Source organism: Lithobates pipiens, unplaced genomic scaffold, assembly GCF_037356315.1.
Source record: "Lithobates pipiens isolate NorthernLeopardFrog02 unplaced genomic scaffold, aLitPip1_a1.2 Scaffold_13, whole genome shotgun sequence".
In the NCBI taxonomy this organism is placed as follows: Eukaryota; Metazoa; Chordata; class Amphibia; order Anura; family Ranidae; genus Lithobates; species Lithobates pipiens.
Genome location: NW_027507718.1, coordinates 193,437,495 through 193,458,418, shown reverse-complemented (window position 1 = coordinate 193,458,418; position 20,924 = coordinate 193,437,495). Strand labels below are relative to the sequence as shown.

The window sequence follows — 20,924 nt, the reverse complement described above, 5'->3', positions numbered from 1 at the left end:
TGCAGCGAACACCGAAGATTGTTCGCTGTACATAAAGCTCATCCCTGACAGACAGTGACACGTTGCCCCGATGCTGTAAAGATCGGGCAATGTCACGCTGCCTGTGATTAGCACAGCACTGCGCCGACTTCCTGGCGGGCTCTGCACGTGGAGTGTGCAAACACGCCGGAGCTCATCCCTAATGGCCACACAAAATTAAGCAGGGAATTTCGGTCAGCGTATGGCCAGCTTTAGATTGTAAGCTCCTTGAGTGCATGGGCTAATGTGTATGTACAATCTGTGAAAGCCCTGTGTAAATTGTTGCAGCTGTAATAAATAAATACATTTAAAAAAAGATTTTTGGTGAAAAAAAAATCTAGTGAGCAATTCAAATAATTGATTTTGTATGTAATTTAACAGACATAAATACATCACAAACAGATGCACTTAAAACATTTAATTTGTATATACAGGATCTCCTCACTTAACGACCAGGTTCCGTTCCATCGACCAGGTTGTTATATGAATTGGTCGTTAAACGAGGAGTCACAAGAAATCAATATTTTAAGCATTCTTAAAGAGGAAGTAAAGGCAATATAAAAAGAAAAAAAAAAAAACACACCCTGTAAGGCAAAGGCATAATGAGCTAGTATGCATAGCATACTAGCTCATTATGAATAACTTACCTGAAAACGAAGCCCCCAAAGTGGTCCTCCGTCTTCCTCTTCGCTGCTGCCATGTATCCCGGAGCGACTTCCGGGTCTCGCTGCTCCGGTGCTGTGATTCGCCGGAGCCGCGATGACGTCATGTGCACGGGAGCCGACACGATCGGCATATCGCCCCGATCTGCAGCCTGCCCAGTGCGCCTGTGCGCCGCTGCCTACGGCGCATGCACCGTAGACAGCGGTGGCTGTCTTTTTGTAAATATCTCCTAAACCGTATAGTTTTAGGAGATATTTTTTGGTCCTACAGGTAAGCCTTAATCTAGGGTTAGCTGTAGGTCAAAGTGGTTTGTAAGGGTTTACAACCACTTTAACTACTGTAGTATTGTGAAAAAAAGGTCTAAACACAAAACTTCAGCTCAAGAACATTGTTTTCATTTGCATAAAAACTAAAATACCGTACTGTACAATACAATGATGTATAGCGGGGTCGTTAGGGTGGGGGGAGCTGGTCGTAAGCCCAAGTGGTCATTAAACAGGTAAGTCGTTAAATGAGTATCTGTATGCAGCCTGTCTGCGTCAGCACTGTAGCTGCAGTGAGAATATTGAAGGCATCTTTTATCATCAATGATGGCTGCTGGCCCCGAAGACGTTTAATCAAACAAGAATAAGAAGCAGATGTCTTTCTTGTTTTCAGTCCTAGTCTAAAATGACCTCAGGCTGCTCAGAGGCTAAATGTAAACCATACAATATTTACGCTGGCCTGGCTCTGAAAAAATAAGAGGAAAGAAGTTATATTTGTAAAGTTGTTTGGTGTCTCTAGATCTATTTAACAAATTAAGGGAAAAAATAGGGATGACAATTTGACGTATCCGCCATCGACCTCATTTAAAGTCCCAACTTCCTCTTCTATTTCTTAATTAATGAATTCACGTATTTTAGAGAACTATTATCCTTTAACAGATTGCACTTTCTTGGAGACCCCGTATAAGTAGGGTCTTTTATTGTCACTTTCACTCAGCTTCTGGTAGGTCTCACTTCGTGGCCTGTGGCTTTACACTACTATGAACACTTCTCCTAATAAGCCCCTTGGAATTTTTTAACCCTCAGTAGATTGTATCCTGTATTTATACAGCTTTCCCGAGTGTTTCTCCTCCTCCATTCCCAAATCAGACTGCAGCCCCCAGGGTGAGGGGGGAGGTGAAGGAGAGTGAGAAACAATTTAGAAGGGTTGAAAGAGGACATAGTGAATTTCGTTTGGCTCATTCAAGGAAAGGATCTGTTCACACATATTTGTGGAGTCCCAGAACAAATCAGTACTACAGCCCAGTCAATAAACTGAATTTAACCTGGGATATTGGATAGTATTTTATCTGTATCTAGTTTTAGGTTAAGGCAGGAGGATTGCCTTTTAAGTTTGGGCAGAAGATCTGAAGTTTAAGGGGCAGGTGGTGCCCTGAAGTTATGTAGGAAAGTTCCTCTTGCCCTGTACTGAGATGTGCTTATGCTCCAAAATCCATTCTATACTTCAGGAATCCAGCAATGGGGACCCTACTATACTTCTTCTTGAAGGTAAGTGCGTAAAGCTGGGATGGGGCTGTGCAGTCTGCAGGTACAATAGTTTAATATAGGATCTGTTCTCGATTTTGTGCATTGTTGGTGAGGAGGCGGCAATGTTCTCAAATTAATTTATAATGTCTTATTCTAATAACGTTTTAAGTTTTTGTTTGCATTGTTCATTATGGCTCTTTTTCGAAGATTGATTCCCTCAAAGACCCCTCTCAGTTAGAATTGCCACCTCATCCCTTTAAACCCAAACACTTTTGAATTACACAGGTTCTGAGGCTAATTAAATGCAGATAAGGCACCAAGTGAGTTTAATTACCACCTTAATCAGCCACAGAACCTGTGTAATTTAATATGTGCTCGGATTTAAGGCAAACATACTCTGTCCTTCAACGACCACCCAGTGAATGCCCTGTACATTTTATTTATGTCAGGAGCTAATAAAAAGTACTGAATCAGCAAGGGTCCTGTGATCTATAGGAGGGGGCTTGGTGATTAGCGCTAATTACGGTAATCAGGCAGCACTGTTGTGTGACTACTGCTAATATTTATTTAAGGTTTAGTAGCTATGCAGTATCTGCCCAAAACTAAAGTCTGAGACAGCATCTTGCTAACAAGCAAATTACAAAAAAACCATAGCGGCAGTTTATATGAGAAGCCTTCAACTGTGGCCATACACATTGTAATATGCTTAAAAAAAATCTCTTTAATGGTGGACACACATGTATCAAAATGTTCAATCAATCATTTAATTCAAGTCATCTGTTCAAATTCATTTAAAAATCGAAAATTAGGGAAGCTCCTTTTGATCAGTCTGGTGACCTCTTGATCGAATTCAGCAGTCACGTCCTCCCATGCAGAATGTTGGCGATCACCTCCTAATCAATGAGATTGTAAGCTCGCAGGAGCCAGGTCCTAACCGCACTCCGATGGGAAAACCGGTCGTGTGTACGAGGCATAACGGTTTTCATGTTCTATGGCCCCTTTCACACAGGCTTTCCGATCAGGTCCACCTCTCAGTTTTTCAGAATGTTGGCGATCACCTCTAATCAATGAGATTGTAAGCGCGCAGGAGCCAGGTCCTCCTAACCACTTGTATTGTTGCCGTACTGTCTCCCTTTTTATATGCTGGTGCTAATATAAATCCTTTATTATAATATTGTCTGTCAGAGAACCGATCATAATACATATTGATTAAATGGTTGCTTTTAACATATCGTTTTGATTTATAACTGCTAAATGGTATTTGAGCAAAAGTGCAAACCTATATTGTTTGTTGCATCATTGAGCCTAGGTTCACACTGATGCGGAGAACCTCTTGTGATCTGGACAGGAATGGAACTGCATTCCAGTTCAAATCACATGTGATTCTTTGCAGAGCGATTATTTATTTTTATTTTTTTGACTCAAACTGCACCACATCTGCATGAAAAAGGTACATGCACCTTTTTTTTTTTTTATGCCTCACTGGAATCGGATCGCATGGGTGTTCACACTCGTGTGATCCGATTCTGCCAATTGCACTCCGTTTTGCAAACCGTTTTTGGGGTGTCGTAAACACTGACACCTTCTCATGAATGGAGTGCTATTGTGATGCGCAGTGGGAAACGTACAGGTATCGCTGCAAATCCCACACCGCCTCAGTGTGAACCTAGGCTCAGTGTTGTACTAGATGGCCATTTGCTTGTTTGGGAACGCTTGTATCTAGATAAATCGCTAATTGCTATGTGTATGGTTAGATTTATCAACAATTATATCACTTGAACAGATTGTTGGGATAAGCCTTCATACTACATAGTAGTTGGCAAATTTAAATGAGAATGTGGAATGGTTGTCAGATCAGATTGCAATATGTGTGACAAGCTTGGCTGCTCTGTTCATCTATACAAGGAATGTAATTGATTCACACATTGCTGGTGGGAGTCTGGGAGTGCATGTGTTATCTCCCGGGCTAAAACTAACATGTGCAAGCACTGGAAGTACTCATTAATCCTCTAAGAGATTTTCCCACACCTTGGAACTTCCTGTGACCAATTAGAGATTATACCTTTTCCCTGTAGATAAGGGAGAAACCCATTCACTGTGTGTGCACTGAAGACGATTGCAAGCCATATCATGGAGATGTGTGCTGGGCCATGGCGATACCTAGTCCAAATGTGTACTGGAAGATCTTTTCTTTGATTCCTTATTTTACCTAAAATAAAAACATATTATACTTACCAGCTTTGTGCAATGGGTTTGCACAGAGCAGCCTCGTTTCTCCTCTTCTGAGCCCCCCCCCCCCCTACTGGCGTTCTCTGCTTCTTCTTCTCTTTGTCTAATCCCCATAGCAAGCCACTTGCTATGGGGGCAGACACACGGGTTCGCTCCCAAGCCAGGCTGTATACATTCATAAACATACACATGCAATGCAGTTTCGGCCCTGCCCCCGCTCTCTGCTTACAGGACTTGAGTAACCACTTAAGCCCCGGACCATTTGGCTGGCCAAAGACCAGAGCATTTTTTGCGATTTGGCACTGCGCCGCTTTAACTGACAATTGTGCGGTTGTGCAACGTGGCTCCCAAACAAAATTGACGTCGTCTTTTTAAATTTTTTTTTTTATTCCCCCCCCCCCCCCCACAAATCAAGCTTTCTTTTGGTGGTATTTGATTACCTTATTGCGGTTTTTATTTTTTGCATTATAAACAAAAAAATTGTGAGGATTTTGAAAAAAATGCATTATTTTTTACTTTTTGCTATAATAAATATCCCTAAAAAATATATAAAAAACATTTTTTTTCCTCAGTTTAGGCTGATACGTATTCTTCGACATATTTTTGGTAAAAAAAAAATCGCAATAAGCGTTTATTGGTTTGCACAAAAGTTATAGTGTTTACTAAATAGGGTATAGTTTTATGGCATTTTTATTAATTTTTTTTTTTTAATTAGTAATGGCAGCGATCAGCGATTTTTTATTATGACTGCGACATTACAGTGGACAGATTGGACACTTTTGGCGTGATTTTGGGACCATTCACATTTATACAGCAATCAGTGTAATTAAAAATGCATTGATTACTGTGTAAATGTGACTGTCAGTGAAGGGGTTAATCACTAGGTGGGGCTGTAGGGGTTAAGTGTGTCCTAGGAAGTGATTCTAATTGTGGGAGGAGGGGCTGTGTGTGACACAACACTGATCACTGCTCCCGATTACAGGGAGTGGTGATCAGTGACATTCTGCCTAGGCAGAATTGGGAAATGCTTGTTTAGATTAGCATTTCCCCGTCCTTCCTCTCCGTGAGACGATCACGGGTATCCCTGTGGACATTAAGTCCATGGGACCCGTGATCGCGCTCACGAAGCTCCCGGCGGGCACGCCTGCAACACACCTCTTTTAAAGGGCAATGTACAGGTCCGTGATTCTGCCTGTACGTACCCTTCTGCCACAGTATATCTGTGTGAAGCGGACAGGAAGCGGTTAAAAGCAGCAGGAGCCAATGGCTCTCGGTGTCCTGTGAATGCAAGGAGAGAGCCGCTACCTACAGGCACAGTACTGGATTGAGTGAGGAAGTATTATGGGGGGATGCATTAAAGGTTAGGTAAACCTTTTTAATTTCTAAATTCCAGCTTCCCTATGTACCAATATTCCATTAATGTACGTCTGTCGTAGAAAATAAAAATCTGTTTTATATTCTAGAGTAGGAGTATTATTATACAGGTTTTATATAGCGCCAACAGTTTGCTCAGCGCTTTACAACATGAGGGCAGACATTACAGTTACATTACAATTTGGTACAAGAGGAATCGGAGGGCCCTGCTCTTTAGAGCTTACAATCTACTGAGTAGTACTTCAGCCTCCAATGTCCCCCCTATAGATAACGTCTCCAGTACTTCCTGCTATTCGTCCTTAGGCTCCATGCACACTGGGCAGGCTTAAAAAAAAAAAGACCCTTAGCAGAAAAATCGCTCATATAGAGCATTTTTATACACAGTTTAGCTTTTTTTTTCAGAAAGCTAAAAATAAAAAATGCAACCCAGAAGTTTTTTTTTTCTGCCTCTAATCGTCCTAATGTGCATAGGCACATAGGATAACATTGAGCTGCTTCTATACAGGCAAAGCGCAAAACTGCTGTAGAAGCAGCAATTTTTAAGTGTGCATGGACCCTATGGCTTCTTTCACACAGGCTTGTCTGTTTTTGGCGGACTCCGCTTGCCCAATGGAGGATTGATCCGCTGAGCAGGTGGGTGACAGGTCTGTCTACACTCACTGTGCTGAGACAGACTTGTTAAAGTCCCGCTCTCCTCTATAGGGAAATCGTATGAAAATGGACTGCCTGTCTGTTTTCATCCACTTTGATCTGCCAGATGGATGGGAAAATAGGGCCACCATCTGTCTGGATTTGGTGGACAGGATTGGGTCGGAAAGCAGCAGGTGTCAGCAGACATGTGACCGCATACATCCGCTGCCCCATAGGTGTGAATGAAGCGTCCGATCAGGTTCCCCTGAAAAACTGAGAGGTGGACCTGATCGGAAAGCCTGTGTGAAAGGGGCCATAGAACATGAAAACCGTTATGCCACATACACATGACCAGTTTTCCCATCAGAATAAACTCCGAAGGTTTTTCCAACTGAGTTCTGCTTAAACTATCTTGCATACACACGATCACACCAAAGTCCGATCGTTAAAAACACAGTGACGTACAACATGTACGACGGGACTAGAAAAAGTAAGTTCAATAGCCAGTAGCCTCCCATCTCGTACTTGCTTCAGAGCATGTGTCGTTTTTGGTCCGCTGGAACAGTAGCAGAGACTAACGGTTTTCCCGATAGGAATTGGTTCTGTTGGAAATATTTAGAACATGTTCTATTTCTAGGTCCGTCAGAATTTTTGTTTAAAAAAAAAAGTCAGATGCGGCATATACACGATCGGAATATACGATGAAAAGCTTCCGTCTGACTTTTTCTGTCGGACATTCTGCTTGTGTGTACGCGGCATTAGAAGGAAGTACATCAGTAGCTGACCTCATTAAAACACATCTTGCACCTGCCCCCACCCACCTCTGCAGTTTCATGATTTTCCAATGCAGGCAATGCCAGTGAGCACTGTTCTCACTATATACACAGCCAGTTTCTTCCTCCTTCTTTTTTTTTTTTTTTTTTTTTTTTTTACCTTCTTCTGCATATATTGTTCATTTGGCAGAGTTTGCAGGAGCTGCACTATCACAGATCACATATGTGGAGCAGAGCTGCAGTAAAGCTCACCATACCCTATACAATCTCCTTTAGATTTACCATCAACTATGAAGTGCAAGGGCCTTTCTGATTGAATACTAGGGATTGACCAGCAGTTCGAGTTGAACGTAAGTATGACTCGAACATCGGGTTTTGGTTTGTTATAAAACGAACCAAGCATATGGGGCGTTCACTGGAAATTTGAGCGCCACAGAACGCCCCATAATGCAGTGCATTGCTGTATGATGATTTGCCAAAGCATGCACCTGACCTGCATTCTTTGGCCAATCACAGTGCAGGGTGCCTTTGGCCAATCATGGTTCAGGGGGACTAAGTCCACACCCCACACTGAGGCTGCTTGCATAGCTAGATTAGGCAGGCAGGTTAGTTAGTGGCAGTGTATTTATTATTAATATATATATAATTTCTGCTTTCAGTGTAGACTCTATATTCAGTCAAAGCAGGCAGTGTAGTTTATATAACAGTGTATTGAAGTGGTACCCCCAAAACCCATACCAGACCCTTATCTGAGCTGCAGGAAAAGGGGGGGGGGGGAAGCGAGAGTGCGCCTGTTGTTGTGTTTTTTTTTTTTTTTTTCTTCTCGGGACTCTCGGCGCTGTGATTGAAGATGGATGGACATCACAGGGCACTTTATAAAAAAAAAAGGTGTCCTGCAATGTCCATCCATCTTCAATCACAGCGCCGAGAGTCACGAGAAAAAAAAAAACAGGCGCTCTCTCGCTCCATGGGAGGCGTCCCACTGACTGCAGCCTTTTTGCGGTGACAGCTTTTATATAGCCAAGGGCAGGGCCACCCGATGACATAAATGGGTGACCCCACCCCCTCTGACAACACATAAGTACCCCATACTCATTCACATCGAGTGGGGGACCGGGATTTGGGGGGGCTCCTGGTCTTTCACTAGACTCACTGACTCTGAATCCCTTAAACTTCTCCAAAGTTTGCTGTGGTATCCCCTCGAGCATCACCCATGCTTCCCTGATGGGTCCCTAGCTTGGTACTCCAGATGCTCCTCGAGCTTCACCCCTGCTAACTGGCAAGGTCCCTGTCTTGACACTCAAGGCTGCTCTGCAAGCGTCTCCTCCGCGGGTTGGGTCCCTGACTTGATCACTGCCTGAAGATTCCCGATTCTCCACCGTGCCTTTTCAGTGAGAATATGTTTCCGGTACTTGCTTCAGTTACTCACTGTGGTCCCTAGTAAAGCTGGTTGGTCCCTTTGTGGCAACAGCTTCCCTTCTACCTCCAACCAAAACAGGTTCTCCGGCCGGCAGAACCGGCACTTTTGGTTGGACTGCAAGCTGCAATCTCATCCCTGCCCTCTTCTGGATAGGCCCTCACACAGCCTGGCAGCCAGATGCCCCCAGGATAGGCACAATCTCTGGCCGAGCAGCCCGGGGCATATGACACATGTCCACCCAGACAGCCGTCCAGGTGGCACAGAACATAGATCAACTGACCTATATAGGTTCTCCCAGCAGGCCAAGTTATTCAAGAAAATCCCTGCCCATTGGCTGAGATACCCCTTATACTCATAACCTGACCTTGGGTTGCCCTTCCCATATCTAGTACCACCCTGTACCCTGCCACCTAGTGGTAGAAAAGTGCAACAAGACCAAACTTGGGGAGAAATCAATAGATCTCTATCAATCGACCAAGATAACTATTCCTAGCAAGTAAATTTGTGAGGAGCTTCCTGACTAAACCCCAGGGTACTACAAAATCTATTCAATTTGTATCATATAAGGCAGGCCCTTGAGACTGCACAGTGTATGACAACCTTTTAAGAATTAGGAAAGTGAGTGGAAATAAAAAGAGGTGGTAAATTAGTGATGGCGGCATGGTCCACAGAGGGAAAAAACACCCCAGTTTGTAATGCAGGAGGGTAGTGCATGATGGGATATGACGGTTCCTGGAAGGTCACATGATGGTACAGGAAGTATAGGGGTCGGAATGCATTTTTTTTTTTTATTTGAACGGAGAGGTGCAGATTCAAAGCTGCCATGGACTAGGTAAGTAAGAGATAAGCACATTGAGATGGCTTGGGCAGAAAATTACTTTGGAAAAGACATAGGCCCCTTTCACACTGACGTCCCGTTCAGGCCCGCCTGTCAGTTTTTCAGGTGGACCTGAACGGGTGCTCCATAGAGCGTCGGATGTCAGCGGTGACATGTCCGCTGACATCCGACCCGCTCCGATCCGAAAAAGTGTAATGGAGGAAAAAGCTATTTTTCCATCCGCCTGCGGATCGGATCGGGTGACGATGGGCACTGCGGTCCGTCGTCATCCAATCTCCCATAGGGGAGAGCGGCGCTGTGACAGGTCTGTCCCTGCGCAGTGTGCAGAGACGGACCTGTCATCTCCCTGCTCAGCGGGGATCGACGCAGTGATCCCCGCTGAGCAAACGGATATCCACGGGGCGGATCAGAACTGATCCGCCCCGTGTGAAAGGACCCTTATATTTATTATAAAGACTGAAATTCTGCCTGAAAAAGGTGAACTTCGCCTTTTAAGGTAAACATTTTTTTATGATTTTAGAACTACTTTTAGGTTTATCATAAACATCAGAGAGCAGATGTGCAGAACAATGTTTATGGCTATGAAGCTGGGAGGAGAAACCTTTTAAACTCCCCCTTTCCCCACAAGATTGGTATGTCTCCTTGTGCCCCTAAAAGTGTAATTGTCTCATATCTATGACATATCTATCTTCTATCTCTATATTAAAATTCTCATTATGTTCTTGGTATTTTGAAGTGATACTGTGAAGTTTTTTTACTGTGGTTACTGTTTTAGAGGTTTGGGAAACTGCCAAGTCTATCTATTTAGTATATGTGATATCTCAGGATGTGGAAAACCATGTATACACTTTATTGCTAATAAAATATACTTATGCGAGAGAGTGAACATATAGCACTGTGTGATAATGGAAAATAATTGAACTATCACTAATTTGCCACCCCATTTCACCAAGCAGTGTGAGATATTGGTATGTGCTATCATTCCCATAAATTAAAGCAGACCTTCCCCCTCTTCCACATGTTCCTTCCATCCTGCAGAAATATCGGGAAGTTTTTTTTTTTGTTTTTGTTTACCTATTCCTTGAAAAAATGTCCGGGCCTGCCTCCCAATGCATGCCATTCGCAAATGACGTGCACACTGCCTGCTGTGCCTCCTGGAATATGCATGTCACATATTCTAGGAGGCATAGTCTTTTCATTCAAGGAAAGTGGCAAGGTTGGGCCTGGGCCTATTGGCACTTCATCAAGAGGCCTGCCTGCTGAGACCGGAAGAGCCAGCGGGCCTCTCGCTGACGTCAGAGAGAGCATGGCTCCGCAGGACAAAGTGGTGGCAGGACATGGGAGGATTTCATGTGGTCAACGATGGATCCACTGGATGGGCAAGCATCTGAAATGTGCAGAAACCACATTCAGGTAGTCATGCTTTAACGCTTTAAGCTTTAATGGAGGCAGTCATGGGTAGATATCCCTTAGGCACCTGTGGGCATGTAGCTATGACAAGAATAGTAGGGTAAGGGAGTTCTATAGTTAGGAAAAAAAACTAAATGTTAATGTTATACTTTTCTTTTTTTGGCACAATAAAAGTATGCACATCTTATACCCGATGGGATGCTTCCAATTTGCACAATGACCACAGGGGGTTGCTTGTTTGCCACTGCTCTATTCATGGAACATCTTGTATCTTTTTAATAAATACAGACTGTCCTCTGGACAAGGTGGAGATTGTGACATCTCTACCCTCACTCCCCCACCTTATCCAATCAGCAAATACCCTGTATTAAATAGAACAAAAACAAGGCATTCTATGAATGGCGGTAGTGCAGAGAGAGCTTTCCCCTGTGGTGACTGAGCAGGTCAAAGCCATTAACAGAACCCTAGTAGGGCCCATATAAGAGAATAGGAATAACAGAAAAGAATCCTCATTGAGCAATGCCGTTGAAAATGTATTGGTAAAAACTATTTAAAGTTACACTCACATGTGTTGGTGACTAAACATCCCAGCACCTGGCGTGTATAGCAGGTGATTTATTTGGGGAAATCGGCCCACAAATTGTAGTATACCGCTGGCTGCGGTTGGGCTAGATTCCTGGAAAATAGTGTGGGCAGAAGTGTGATGCCGTAATGCCTCAACGAGTTTCATCAAAACAATGGGTCGTCATCAGGAAGCTCTAATTCCGTCATTTTGGATAAGGGTATTTATACCCTTACATCGAATATTGTGATTTGTAATATTCAAATGAGTTAACCACCTGCTATTAGCTTGAGGATGCTTACAATCTAATCGCTAGGCAGATTTAGATCTGAGAAACATTGATTATACTAGTAATTAAATTACCTTTTAATTATAATTAAAAATGAAATACTTTAAATTTGGTTAATGTTGAAAAACAATGAAAGACCCTCTAGTGGCCATGGGTGGAAATAACAATAGAATGAATTAAATTGAATTAGATAAGAAATATAAAGAAGGCCACCTAAAGGACATCAGTGAAATAACAGTGATATTTAATGTTAAGAGAGGCGATCTAGTGGCCATAAAGAAAATGTAATTAAATTTAGTGTTTATGAAAGCCACCTAGTGGACACAGATCACGGTAAGTCGTCAATAACATTTTAAGTGTGATAGTATTATTTAATATTAGGAGAGGCCATCTAGTGGCCATGAGTGAGAATAAAATTTAATTAAATTGGGTGCTTATGAAAACCATCTAATGGACATTGAGATCACAGCATGTGGTCAATACCATTTTAAATGTGATAAAGCATATTGGTAATTATTTTAATATAAATAATATGGAAAAAAAAACTGGTGTGGAGCCCCCCCCCCCCCCCAATCCATACCAGACCCTTACCAGAGCACCCAGCCCGGCAGGTCAGGAAAGGGGTGGCGCGAGCACATCCCCTGGACCATACCAGGCCACATGCCCTCAGCATGGGGAGGGGGGTGGATGCTTTGGGGAAGGGGAGGCCCCCACCCCAAATCACCTTGTCCCCATGTTGAATAGGACAAGGGCCTCTTCCCGACAACCCTGGCCGCTGGTTGTTGGGGTCTGCGGGTGGTGGGCTTATCGGAATCTGGAAGCCAGGTTTTTGATTAAGTGATTTATTAAAGCAGCTCTGGCATCTCTTCTCCTTTCAGTTTCTTCTCCCTCCGGCTATGTCCTCATCCTCTGCCCGCAGCTCCCGACAACCAACGACCAGGGTTGTCGGGAAGAGGCCCTTGTTCCCATCCCCATCAAGCACTCCCCCCCCCCCCCCCATGTTGAGGGGATGTGGCCTGGTATAGTCCGGGAGGGGGGTGCTTTTTTGTCGCGATTTGCATTTTTTTTTTTTTTTTACTGTATATAGCTGGTTGCTAAAACAACCAATGAGTCATCAGCTGTCAGCTGGCTTCCCGCTCAATGTAAAAAAAATAATTGGCGGCTAAAAAAAAAAATTGTGAAAAAAAAAAACAGCGTGGGGTCCCTCCAGGTCCATACCAGGCCCATGGGTCTAGTATGGATTCGGAGGGGACCCCCACACACGCATAAAGCCCGACAGGTCAGGAAAGAGGGGACGAGCGAGCGCCTCCCTGAACCATACCAGGTCGCATGCTCTTGACATGGGGGGATGGGTAGTTTGGGGCAGGGGTGGCTCTGCGCCCCCCTCCCCAAAGCACCTTGACCCTATGTTGATGGGAACAAGGGCCTCTTCCCGACAACCCTTGCCAGGGGGTTGTCGAGGACTGTGGGCGGGGGGCTTATCTGAATCTGGAATCCCCCTTTAACAAGGGGGCCCCCAGATCCTGGCCCGCTCCATGTAAATGAGTATGGGGTACATTGTACCCCTTCCCATTCACTAAAAAAAAAAAGTAGTGTAGTGTTAAAAAAATACAGTAGACAGTTTTTGACTAAAAACAGCCTTTTATTAAATCTTCTTCTCCGCTTCTTCCTCCGGTCTTCCCCCATCTTCTCCCACATCTTCATTCTCCGGTCTTCTCTTTCTTCATCTGCTTCTTCTTCCGCTCTTCTTCTTCTTTGTCCAGTGTTCTTCCACTGCCGCCGCTCCTGACGATGACCCTCCTCTGATTCTGCGTCAATCTGATCTCAGTGCCGATGTCCTGCATTTCTTGAATAACTATGGCGTGGCAATCAGATTACATCATCTGGAGGCCATTTTTATTTATTTTTTATTTATTTTTTACTTTTGGTGTGTGGGGGGTCCCCTCCAAATCCATAATCCATACTAGCCAGACCCCAGGGCCTGGTATGGACCTGGGGACCCCACGCTGGTTTTCCTATTTTTTTTTTTTTTTTTACATTGAGCGTGAAGACAGCTGCTGTCTCATCGGTTGTTAAGGATGCGGTGGCTGGATTCCCAGCCCCCTCCTTAGCAACCAGCTATATACAGTGTAAAAATGTTTTTTTTTTTTAAACGCAAATTGCGGTAAACGCGGTACTTGTGTTTTGGATGCAGGTCCATTGACTTCTATTACATGCAAAACGCTGCATTTTGCGGAAAAAAAGTCCCTGACGCTTTCCAAAAATGCAGAGGCATAAAAATGCATTGATGTGAACATAATCCATAGGAACCCATGTTAAAAAATTTCCCTGCATTTCTGCAAAATGCATCAAAAAATGCATTAGTGTGTGTTTAGTTTAGTGTGATCGTGTGTGGCCAAGTCCGTTCAGCCGAAAAGTCTGTCAGAACTCCGTTGGAATTCCAGCAGAACTCCGACGGAACTCCTTCGGAAGTCTGTCGGACATAAGTCCTCTCGTGTGTACGGGGCTTTACCCTGCTTTAAACTTCTCCACAGCTCACACCGCTCAATATCCATTCAGGACATGAGTCACCAGCTAGAGCTGGTGTGCTTGTCCCCAGGGAGTAGAAAACCGGGTGGAATGCATTAGGGTGAAAAAACACCAGAGTTTGCATTATTATTATTAATATTTTTTTGAATGTAGGTGTAATAAAAATACCCAAATATAGACTTTGCTATTGGAAGACATATGTCTGTCTGAAGGACTTTGCCATACAGTTCAATCCAATGATAAGTTTAAGGCTTTAGATTTGTAATTTCTAGATTGTAATCTCTAACGAGCAGGGCCCTCTGGTCCCTCCTGTATTGATTTGTATTGTAAGTGTACTGTCTGCCCTCGTATTGTAAAGCGCTGCGCAAACTGTTGGCGCTATATAAATCCTGAATAATAATAATAATGATTTATAGTGAGGCCAGATATCTGAGAGAGCGGATGTATTATCGCTAGAAGATTAGCGATGGAAGTAGTAGGAGCATCGATAGGTTCATCAGCTATGCTTATTGTTAGTGCATGTTATGTGTGGCCCAAGATCATTCCTCTTCTTTTAATGTGGCCCATGAAGGTCAAAAGTTTGGACACCCCTGCCCTAAAGGGTTAATTCACCTTGACTAAAGAGAAATAACGCCCTTGCTATAGGTGTAGGCCATTTACATACCTCATTAAGCCTGAATGGAATACTCCCAGGACGTTGCTAGGACAGTGCTAAGACCTACAGGTTGCTGCTCCCCTCCACCATTACAGGAGTAAACACATTCTCTGATTTAAACCCCCTTACATGCTCTTTCTCTCCTCCGATGCAGTAGCTCTGAGCTCAGTGTTTGAGAGCTCACTTCTGTGATGGTGAAGGTGAACAGTAATGACCAGGCTTTGCTTGGCAACATCCAGTCAGGCTTCATGAGTTATGTAAATGACCTACACCAATATCAAGGGCATTATTCAACTTTTAGTCAAAGCCGCACAGTTTGTTTTTATCTATAGATGCCCCTTATCTGCATAGGCAGTTTTTGGTAAAGGTGAACTAACCCTTTAATTGCTGTCTGGGCTTCTTAAAGGGCCTAGGGTAAATGTTGTTGTAAATTTTAGCATTCGGGTTGTATTATATGCATGGTTTGATTTCTATTGTTTGCAGAGGGAGAGACTCCCTCCAGGGTATTGAATAATGGTTTTTGCGTGCAGTTAATTTTCCCCACTGTAATGGAAAGAATGGAATAAAGCATTCATTAAAATCACTGTACATGCACAACAATTCTGCATTTACCTCCAAAAATTAAGGTGGGTTCTGGCAGTATGCTGGTCATTGGATGACAGAGATTTTTGTCTGCCCTCAGAGATGTTCCAGTCCATTGCCCCCCCCACAGGGATCATGGTTACAAACAAAGTAGATATTGTCTATCGCTCTAACATACCTGTATATATATTTTTTATTTTTATATATTTATATTTTTAATTTACATTTTCAATGCTATTTACCCATTACACTGATCTTCTTGATTGAATATTAATGGTGGTCACTAAGCACAATGATGAGTTACTAATCTTTTTTCCAGGATATAAGGCTGCAAGGTGCAGCTTGACTCTGAAACATTGAGGTTGAGTTACTAAAACTGGAGAGTACAATATCTGGTGCAGCACTGCATAGAAACCAATCAGCTTCTAGGTTTTTGTTGTTTTTTGTTTTGTTGTCAAGCTGAAGTTAAAAGCTGATTAGCTGAAAATAAAAAATCCAAAGTGCCAAAAGAATCAAACTATTGGTATGAATAAGTGATACCATATATACATTAACAGCTGCAGTGAATAAGACCTTGCATGTTTAGTAAATAAATATACCACGCTAAGTGCCACAAATCTTACATATCACATTTGGAAACTGATACGACTTTGAAAATTTGCTAAAAAATCCTATGCAGATAATTTAAGCTTAGTGCCACAAAGATTAAATGGATATCACATTTGAAACCTGGTGCGTTTTTAAAAAATCACGAAAAAGTCCCATACAGAAGATTTGTTGCAAACATCAATAAACTTGAAGCAATAAAAAGTTCCAAATCCCAATTAAAGTGCTTGTGCTCTACAAAGCAGATATGAATCCGTGCTTGATATGCGCTCACAGGACAGTGCCCCCACATGTGAACTCACCCCTCCAAATGGACCAACTATTTTTAGTTTGGTCAAACACGCATGTGGGGCAGTCCCTGTGGATTTTCTGAGGACTGATGTGGTTCGGAATCGATATTTCCCCATATGAATGGATATGATAAAGAGGGCCTCATTCCTCTATATACTAGTGTTATTTGGGGTAGCTGTTCCTCGTGCAAATGACAGAGAACCTCATTGCGCAGCAACGTTTTTAAAACGTTTATTCCATTTAAAAAACATAGTAATTAAACTCACATGTAAGGGTACCTGTAAACCTGGCACCCGGTGTGAACAGCAGGTAAGTTCCCAGGAAATCTGCCCAATTGCAGTGGTATGCCAACGACACGGTAAACCCGAAGTGTGTCACGATGACATGATGCTGCGGACCAACCTATACGCATGTTTCAGCCAATCAAACTGGCCATCTTCAGAAAGTTGTGGGACTTCCTGAAGATGGCCGTTTGATTGGCTAAAACAAGCGTAGAGGTTGGTCTGCACCATCAGGTCATCGTGACACACTTCCAGTATACCGCGGCGGCATACCACTGCAATTAGGCAGATTTCCTGGGAACTTACCTGCTGTTCACACCGGGTGCCAGGTTTACATGCACCCTTGCATGTGAGTTTAATTACTATGTTTTTTTAATGGAATAAATGTTTTAAAAACGCTGCGCAATGAGGCTTTTTGTATCATTTGCATGAGGAACATCTACCCTAAACAACACTAGTATATAGAGAAATTAGGCCTTTTTTTTTATCATATCCAGTCATATGAGAAAGTATCGATCCTGAACCACATCAGTATACAGAAAATCCACAGGAACTGCCCCACATGCGTATTTGACCAAACTAGAAACAGTTGGTCTATTTGGAGGGGTGAGTTCACATCCATGTGGGGGCACTGTCCTGTGAGCACATATCAAGTACTTACCAAGCACAGATTCATATCCACTTTGTAGAGCACAAGCACTTTAATTGGGATTTGGAACTTATTATTGCTTCAAGTTTACTGATGTTTGCAACAAATCTTATGTATGGGGCTTTTTAGCAATTTTTTAAAAACGCAGCAGGTTTCAAATTTGATATCTATTTAATCTTTGTGGCACTCAGTGTAAATTATCTGTATAGGATTTTTTAGGGATTTTTTTTTTTTTCAAATACGCATCAGTTTTAAAATGTGATATCGAGGCCTTCGGGTAAGACTGCGTAGTTTAAGCATTTTAATAAATACATTTAATTTATTTACTATTTTTGTCACTTAGCGCAGTATCTTTACTATTACCATGAACAGCTGCATCAGATTTTGTACTCTCAAGTTTTAGTAAATCAACCCCAGTGTGTCTTCAATCATGCAAGCCTTCCTACATTAGGAAATTCTCTGTTTTGGAGTGATCATCATGACTAAGCATGGTGGTCACCTGATCTGAAACCCGTCTGCATGATTACTGATCATGAGATCTTGATTACCCATACTTTCCTGCAGTGCTCACAGATGTTTGTAGCCATCTGGACCCACAGTGGATTGCATAGTACCATTGTAGAGTGAATATTGAGCAGAATAAGGGAGGAATTTATTGAGGGAACAATAATTTACAACTTGTTGAAAGGGGGAAAAAAAAGTCATATCACTCTAAAAATTAAGAAACCCTAAAATAAATTAAATGATCTCAGATACAAAGAAAAAATGATCTAAAAGGAAAGTAAAAAAAAAAAAAGCTGTACCCTGTAGAGAATGTAACGCAGTGGAGAAGTTGGTAGTGTAAAAAAAAAAGGAGCCGTCGGCTATTCTTAAACCCAGAACAACTGCATCCTCAGCTGCCTCTTCTGTTACACTAAAGCTGACCATAGATGGAGTAGAATTTTGAATGCAAATTATTAGGAAAAGAATGTTCTAGGAATGGTTGTTCCTTTTTTCTAATTAGTAGGTCAAATCAATGTTTGTTTTTGACCACAGTGATGAGAAATTTCGAAGGCCCAGGATGGAAAAATATTTTCTCGCACAAATTTATTTCTAACAGAGTATGTGGTTTTCATTCGGTAAATTCCATTCATTCCAAAATGAAATGTTAAAAGCAAACAAAATCTTTGGAACGACATTCAAATGTTCTAAATACAAGGTTTCTGAAGACTTTTCCTAAGAATTCTTGTTAGAAATTCTATCCATCCAGTTTTAGTCCAGGGACCAAGACCCTCAACACCGAGTGCAGAAACTTTGATCTAAACTAGACAAACTAAAGGGTGCACTTTAGAGTATCATTGGCTTGCACAATTAAGCTGTCTATGAATCACTTAACAGAAACCAGAGGTGTTTATAATTTAAAGCCTTCCTTGTGATATTTGAGCTGATATTCTACCGCAAAATAACTCATTATCGCACAAGGAGATTTTCTAATTTGCCCCTCATATGGTTTAGAGTGGGGAAGGGTCATTTTGTGAAGCACTATCTTTGTGGAAAGGATCGCGGCAAGTCCCAATGCTCCTTTTGAGCCATGGAAACACAGGAAAGATCTACTTGGTCTTCATTCAGTAGAACAGCTTTACCCTTCTGTGGCTACCCTTACACTCAACTAGCAAATTCAAGTAATGCTCCATGCACACTGGTCTTAAAAGAAAGAAAAACATCTGTTCTCTTGGCAGTAAAAAAAACTCTCATATATAGCATTTTTATGCACAAAGTTTTGATGAGTTTAGGAGAGTTTTACGTTTTTTGTTTTGTTTTTTGCTAGTAAGCGCCAATCAGTACCACAACAGTACTACAATACTAATACTACAGCTAGTGTGAAATGTCAGCAATTTATCCTTGTTCGCTGTGTTTGTTGAGCTGTGATGTGATTTTGCAATAAAAGAAAGGGGTTTTCTGAAAAGTGCGGCAGTCCATAGCTTGTTTTTCGTCTGTAAGCTCCAATCAGAATCGCGAACCAGAAGTGTTGTTTTTTTTTCCTGCCTCTAAACGTTGAGCTCAAAATATATGTCTGTATTCGTCATAATGTGCATGGACACATAAGACAACATTGAGTAGCTTCTACAGGCAGAACACAAAACTCATATAAAAGCAACATTTTTTAAGCCAGTGTGCATGGAGCTTGAGGCAAGCCACAGATTATTCAATCGTCTTTCTTGCAACCTCAGGTTGCGAAAGAAAATCCCTCAATTCCCCCCATCAACACAGCATTGATGGGGGGAATCCCTTCCGCGGGGCTATTGTATTCTGCAGGCGGGATCCTTCCCTGCCAGCAGAACACAATGATTACTGCTAGCAGCTATAGCCTCTGGCGGTTATGGCATGGCAAACGCCTGACAGGCTGGTTGTACTGAAGTTGGTCAATGAGAGGATTAAATCTCGGCTGGTTCCTGCTGAACCAGCCGAGATTCGATCCATCTATCGCCTGCTTAACAAAGGCTCCAAGTATGTTCTGAAGCTGTAAATTCAATATAGCACTTCAAAACCTATTCCTGTAACTTGGAATACATTTACAGGTGTTTAGAGGCAGGAAAAACATCACTTGCATGTTCAACATAGGAATGTTTGGGCACAAATGACATGCAAACGCACCTAAACATATAAACGTGCATGACCTGCGTAGCCCAAATGTCCCCTTTCTTTCTACCCACTGCCACCTCGACCTTCTTATCAACCTTAATAACGAGACCACACCTTCTCTTTGGAGTAAACTGGCCACAACGGCCTTTATTAACACAACCAAAACTTTTTACTCACTCCAAAGATATATATATAAATATATAAACATGTATATCAAACCATAAACAACATTTTTTAAACTAAATTCCAGTCTGGTGATCTCTGACGGTGACCCACTTTAAACCAAAAACACCAACCTCACTGCGGTACCTTTAACATACCAGGCCTCTAGCTGTGACCACTCAGAGACAACCAATTCCTGCAGTGAAAAACATCCCAGTATTCCGTCCACCGTTCAGGAATACACAACATCCCAGTATTCCGTCCACCGTTCAGGAATACACAACATCCCAGTATTCCGTCCACCGTTCAGGAATACACCGGAGGGGCCCATCTTACCGATGAGCCCCCCACCCCTTTTTGATCACCTCCGTTTACCGCCACCGTCAAAGACCACCAGAAAGATACCGCTGCAGCCCCCCAAAAGGGCCGTTTTCCACCGTTGTGACGACCAGCCATCTGCGCCTGCAAGAAAAACAGAAACGAAAAACACCAGCCAGATACAAAACAGACCCGCACTAAAGAACAACCCCACAGTAGGGAGGGAGGGTGGGAAAGCTGCCTCCTCTGATGATTTCCCTCGTGCACTGGTGCTCGCTCTGGCTCCGCCCCCCCTTTTATACCGTTCCTCCCCTTCTTCTATTTTCCTCACCTACCACACCCTCTTCTATCTTCCTGGCTCCTAAGGCACCAGGTCATGCCCGCCCCTCCATTACCCCTCCCCTTGGGGCGGATCATTACGGGGCTCCCTTGACCTGCGTAGCCCAAATGTCCCCTTTCTTTCTACCCACTGCCACCTCGACCTTCTTATCAACCTTAATAACGAGACCACA

The 20,924-nt window shown here is 42.8% G+C and overlaps 1 protein-coding gene across 3 annotated transcripts in view; it reads left to right on the top strand.

Annotated features, from left to right (window-relative positions):
* The window catches only part of ARHGAP45 (Rho GTPase activating protein 45), a 172,879-nt gene that overhangs the window by 95,956 nt on the left and 55,999 nt on the right, over window positions 1-20,924 (top strand). The window contains exon 1 of one of the 3 annotated variants that reach the window (XM_077476063.1): window positions 1,892-2,213. The exons of the other annotated variants lie outside the window; for them this stretch is intronic. Within the exon in view, the coding sequence (XP_077332189.1) occupies window positions 2,138-2,213 (76 nt within the window). The 5' untranslated portion in view covers window positions 1,892-2,137. Of the gene's footprint in view, window positions 1-1,891; window positions 2,214-20,924 lie in introns of those variants that run through there. 3 annotated transcript variants of the gene reach the window in all.